The 5628-nt window shown below is 44.4% G+C and overlaps 1 protein-coding gene across 1 annotated transcript; it reads right to left on the bottom strand.

Moving 5' to 3' along the window:
- Positions 1-2189: 2189 nt before the first annotated feature.
- On the bottom strand, positions 2190-4379 carry LOC120309366 (endogenous retrovirus group 3 member 1 Env polyprotein-like). Its single transcript, XM_039346527.1, has one exon. The coding sequence runs from the start codon at positions 4377-4379 to the stop codon at positions 2190-2192; it is 2190 nt and encodes a 729-aa protein (XP_039202461.1).
- Between the last annotated feature and the right edge of the window lie 1249 nt (positions 4380-5628).

Raw genomic sequence — 5628 nt, 5'->3', positions numbered from 1 at the left:
TTCTGCCTATCCCAGGTCCTGGGTAAGGACTCGATAGGTAGACAAAATGCCAAATCCAGTCTGAACATCTGGCTGACTGTGCGATGATTGATAATAATAATAATAATGAAGTTCTGCAAAAATATCATTTGCCTGTAAGCAAAACCTGGTGGGATCATAAAATAGAGAAAGTCATAGAAAACAATAAAATTAAACTGCTCTGGGACTTCAGAATTCAAACAGACAAGCACCTGCAACATAACACCCCAGACTTAACAATTCTCGATAAGAAAGACAAAAAAGTCTGGATAGTGGACGTGGCAGTGCCTGGAGACAGCAGAATAGAAGAGAAAGAACTGGAGAAGATAACAAAATACAAAGACCTACAAATAGAAATAGAAAGACTGTGGCAAAAGCAAGCAAGGGTAGTACCAATAGTCATAGGCTCCTTCGTTGCAATTCCAAAACAACTGGAGCACCACTTGAACACCATTGGCATTGACAAATTCGCTATTAGTCAATTGCAAAAGGCGGCCTTACCAGGAACTGCTTCCATCCTGCGACGGTATCTGTAAATACCATCAAACATCCAGATCTGCCTCTCCCAGGTCCTGGGTAAGGACTCGATAGGTAGACAAAATGCCAAATCCAGTCTGAACATCTGGCTGACTGTGCGATGATCCATAATAATAGTAGTAATAATAATAATGGAAAGGGACCTTGGAGGTCATCTGTTTGAACTCCCTGCTCAGGCAAGAAACCCTATACCATTTCAGAAAAATGGTTGACCAGTCTCTTCTTAAAAAACTTTCAGTGTTAGAGCATTCACAATTTCTGGAGGCAGATTGTTCCACTGATTAATTGTTCTAACTGTCAGGAAATTTCTCCTTTGTTCTAGGTTGCTTCTCTCCTTGATTAGTTTCCATCCGTTGCTTCTTGTCCTGCCCTCAGGTGCCTTGGAGAATAGCTTGACTGCCTTCATCTTTGGGGCAGCCCCTGAGATACTGGAACACAGCTATCATGACACCCCTATTCCTTATCTTCATTAAACTAGACATACCCAATTCCAGCAACCTTATATATTCCTTATATGTTGACAAATTGACAAGTTGACAAGCATTGACAAGTCGATACATAAGAAATCTGAAAGAAGCAAAAACCTCCAGTTTTTTTTTTAAAAAAAAATCTCTGAGGTTTAAAATAAGGGGAATATGGCAGAAAGGGCCACAATTATGAAAATAAATGACTAGATTTGTGAATGCTGGGCTAGGTTTTTCATTGCAAAGAACTGCACCAAATCTGCTGTTGCTTTCCTAATGATACTTGTATCAAAAAAAAGGCTCTTACTAAACTCCAGCCCACCCTGTTAGGTCAAATGAAACATTAAAAAGTAATTATAATTAGATGTAAAAGATTTGTTTTTGCAAAGATTCTTAAAATGCAGCAAATTAGATTTGCTTAGCTTACGTTCATTCCAAATGCAGTGTTTATTTTATCATGGACCATTTAATTGAGACAGCAATAAATTAAAACAATACTAAATGCAGAGCTAACCAATTACCTATGGTGCCTCAAAGGAAACAGCTTTCTAATTCCCACAAACACTTCACTGAATATATTCTACAAAGAATTATTTCTTTGTTTGTCACATTGCATCTTTATTTCAGAATTATCTTTTTGCACTTTCAAACATATTGTTATGAGATCTGCTGCTAATCAACCAACTGAGGGGATTGTACTTTTGCTATCCCCCCATACGTGGGGCAGATCCCACAAGCTGACACTAAAGAAGACTCCTGACACAGAGGCTTTCTTGGGGTGGGACTGCCCCGAACCGAAGTCCGGGAACTACTTTATTGATTACAGTATGCAAATAAGCATTGATTACATGTGATACATTTGTGCCATACATATAATTTCTTGCTGCGCCATAAGCTTAAAACCACTCCCATTACTTAGTCTCAGAGCATGTCAAGAGTACATGTCATGTTTGACCTATATTGCCCACCTGGCTACACAAAACAAAACCCTGTGGTTAGTGCCTTCTCGAGCTTAGTTCTGCATAACATCCTGTTTAACTGTCATGCGGTTTGCCATTTGTGTTACGAGCTAGCGAGCTTTGCCGCAGACGTTTCCTCTAGAAAGGGCAAAGAAAGGGCAAGGAGGGGGCGAGGAGGGGGCTACAACTCCAACATCTCCCCTGTCTTTTTCTAATTAAAGGAAAAATCATCTTCTTCACTGCTAAGGGTTATGGCTAAAGGGTCCGGTACATCCATGGTTGGCAGTGCCTTGTACCTAACCAGGTGTATGGTCCTCTTGTCCACCATACCCTCCACAGTGCTTTGTATCAGATTTCGAAGAAGGGGAATCAGGCAGGGAAGTAAAAGGAGACCTAACAAGATTATACCAAACATGAAGGCTGCTTGCTTCCAGTTCCTAAAAATCCCGCCCAAAAATCCTCCTTCATCCACGATCCCAGTCCATTTTTGTACAGGCACATGGACCAGCTTATGGAGTTCTTTGGTCAAATCTGCAACTACCTTTCCAGTTTCATCAATTTCTAAACAACAGTTGGTCAAATTAAATTTTCCACACACTCCTCCCTCCTTAGCAAGAAGATAATCCAAGGCCAAGCGATTTTGGTAAACAGCGGTGCGCAGCTTGTCCTGAGCAGTGGCAAGAATGGTTAAAGCGGCTGAAATGCGTCGGCTGCCTAACTCAAGCACAGCCTGCAAGCGGATAATGCGATTAAGCATATATATGGGGGTCCTATAACCCCAGGACCCATCCTCAGCCCAAGTGGCAGGATCGTAGTAGGCAATGATTCTTTCGGGTGGCCATTCATCGTCCTTCCAGTTGCCTACCCGTATACCTGCATAGCCTTCCGAGGGCACATCCCTCTTTTTTCTACCCCAATTGTCATACACCGGGGCACCCAGGGTCTGTTTAGCAGTCAGGGGAAGGAGGAAAAAGGAAGGTTTGATCCACCCTAACACACAAGCCCCTGACCAATCTGGAGGCAAGTACTCGTATGCAAAGGAACCGCATACCCAATACATGCCTTGCGGTGCTGTCCAATTGAGAGAGGACCTGCGGAGATAATTGAAAAAGGTATGATTTAATAGTACAGGAGCGGACTCGTTGGTGGGGGAGACCCACTGGCCCCTTTCCCATTGTCCACGGCAAAGAAGTGTCCCAACAGGGATGGAGCCATTCCTGAAAAAGCAATTTGTTCCTACAATATTTGTAGTTAAAGTCCACACTACAGGGTCTTCCAGGTTTCTAAAAGTAAAATTAGCAAATTTTGTTTGATTGTTCAAATACTCAGGATCTGCTTCATGAACCTCCCATGGCCATTGTTCCCCCATGTTGGTACCTCCACAAACAAAACAATTTTTTACACCCAATGTAAAGGCTATTTGTTCTGCAAATTCCATGAAAAGGTTTCGTGCTTTGTCAGATATTAGGGGAGACGCTTTGGTCTCTAATTTAGCTAGATGATCATAAACGGACCATTCAATTCTTTGAACATCTTCCAAGTTTTGGACCTTTATGGTGATGTGTGTCAATGGGTCTAATCCATATCCATCAATGCCTATGCCATAGGTTTCCATGGGAGGATGATTTTTTTCTAATTCTATAGTTACCTTGTTGCTATTTGGTTGTCGGACAAAGGAACGAACAAGGCGCTGTTTAACATTAAGGGGATTATAGCAGCCCCTGTAGCCCCCATTCGTGTGCAAACAAATTGCCCGCCAAACTGTTTTTTGGTAGGCCTCCCAAGCGATGCAGGGCTGTGGAAACTGAGGAGGCTCTAGGGGTGGGTATCTAGTGCACAAGTACTTGTGATCGTTGTTATAACCAGCAGGTCGATGCCCACAGCCACGGAAGGATTTTTTCGACATGGCACCGCAGACATCAAAGGTTATAGCCCAATTTTCGGCTTTAGTGACCACTGTGTGATTCACGTACCATAACCGAGCTGCTTGAGGCGGTCCCTTGACAATCCCAATGCCTGCCCAAATGGAGATGTTATACCGTGTGGGCAGGGCCGGGTTATGACACGTGAATGACAATCCTTTGGTGCAGGTCACATATTGAGTTTTGTTAAAAATACAAAAAGATTTCTGGGGACAGGGAGTTGGTACAATATTAGAATGAATCAGGGTGAGAACAGTTGACAGACCTTGTTTAACCTGAACGATGCATCGGTCACAACTGGCATCCACCTCCCTGCGCACTCTGTGCGAAGGAGTTGGAGTCTGGTTCCAGTTTCGATTTTCTTGATAGGTATTGTTAGCCTTGTCACCCTCTGCAAAAGCCACCCACATAGCCAAGAAAATACATATCATAAACAGTGTCAATATTACAAAATGATATACAAAATGCGAGCAGGACATTCGCGCAGTTAGCAAATCGATAAATGTTAGACCACCTCGAATGAAGGGACATCGCGGCGGATCCTTATAGGGAGGAGGGGAGTCTTCGGAGGACCCCCGACCGTTTTCCTGGTAGGTCGGGGGGCTATCCGGAGGTCCATATTCGGGAAGTGGTGGAAAAAACAAGGGGTCTGGTTCCCCTCCGAGGTCAGGAGTGGATTCAGGCATCATGATGTGAGGGAGGATCAGGCTCCGATGCAATGGGTGGGCCCGCAGGTTTGCAAAGATAGGGTCTTACTTGCTTCCCTGGCACCCACAGTACTCGATCAGGCAGTTGGATTGCTGCGTAGCCTCGCCCCCAGGTGATGAGATCAGCCGGACCTTTCCAAGTAGGATCAGGCAACTCGCGATAATACACTGGAGGGCGCAAATTTTTGATTGTCGGTGACTCTGGCGTGGCAAAGTGGCGTTGCGCTGCCGACAAAGGTGGAGTGCCTGTGAGGTTCAGGAAATTGAGAGAATAGAGTGCTCGATTTAAGGTATCTTGCAGTGAGGGGAGGCCAGGAGTTCTTTTCTCCTGTTCGAATCGTTTTAGCATGTTTTTTAGGGTCTGATTAGCACGTTCAACGATCGCTTGACCGGTAGAATTCCAAGGAATCCCAAACTTGTGGGCAATTCCCCATTTCTGACAAAAAGAGGAAAACGGCGCGCTGCTATACGCTGAGCCGTTATCCGTTTTTAACTCTTTGGGGCATCCCATCACTGCAAATGTACGGAGACAATGATTAATTACGTGCTTCGTAGCCTCGCCCCTTTGGGGGGAGGCCATAATAAAATTTGAAAAAGTATCAATTGAAACATGTAAAAACTTCCACGGGGAAAAAGGGGGATATTGAGTGACATCCATTTGCCATAGGGAACAAGTGGCCAACCCACGTGGGTTGACTCCCATTGGTATAGCATGTGCTTGTAAACTGCAGGTGGCACATTGCTGGATGATGGCCGAAGCCTCGGCCGATGTCAATGAAAACTGTTTCATGAGGGCTTTTTTATTTTGGTGAAAGTAGCTATGACTTTCCCAGGCCGTGAGCGGAGTCACGGGAAAAAATTGATGAGACTCTTTACCCAAAGGTTCCTTTGTTAAAGGCTCCTTTGCTGCCGCATCCGCCTTTGCGTTACCTTCTGTCAGCATGCCCGGAAAGGGCTGGTGACTTCGGATGTGGGCGATAAAAAACGGTTGGGCACGGGCATGGATTAATTCTTGTAGCTG

The sequence above is a fragment of the Crotalus tigris genome, unplaced genomic scaffold, assembly GCF_016545835.1.
Source record: "Crotalus tigris isolate CLP2741 ecotype Arizona unplaced genomic scaffold, ASM1654583v1 scf7180000018002.1256989, whole genome shotgun sequence".
Classification (NCBI taxonomy): domain Eukaryota; kingdom Metazoa; phylum Chordata; class Lepidosauria; order Squamata; family Viperidae; genus Crotalus; species Crotalus tigris.
Note: the sequence above shows the minus strand (reverse complement) of the source record. Positions and strands in the feature narration are given on the sequence as shown.

Excerpts from the sequence above, each read along its gene's own strand:
- LOC120309366 (XM_039346527.1), bottom strand. The coding sequence starts at position 4,379 with ATGTCCTGCTCGCATTTTGTATATCATTTTGTAATATTGACACTGTTT.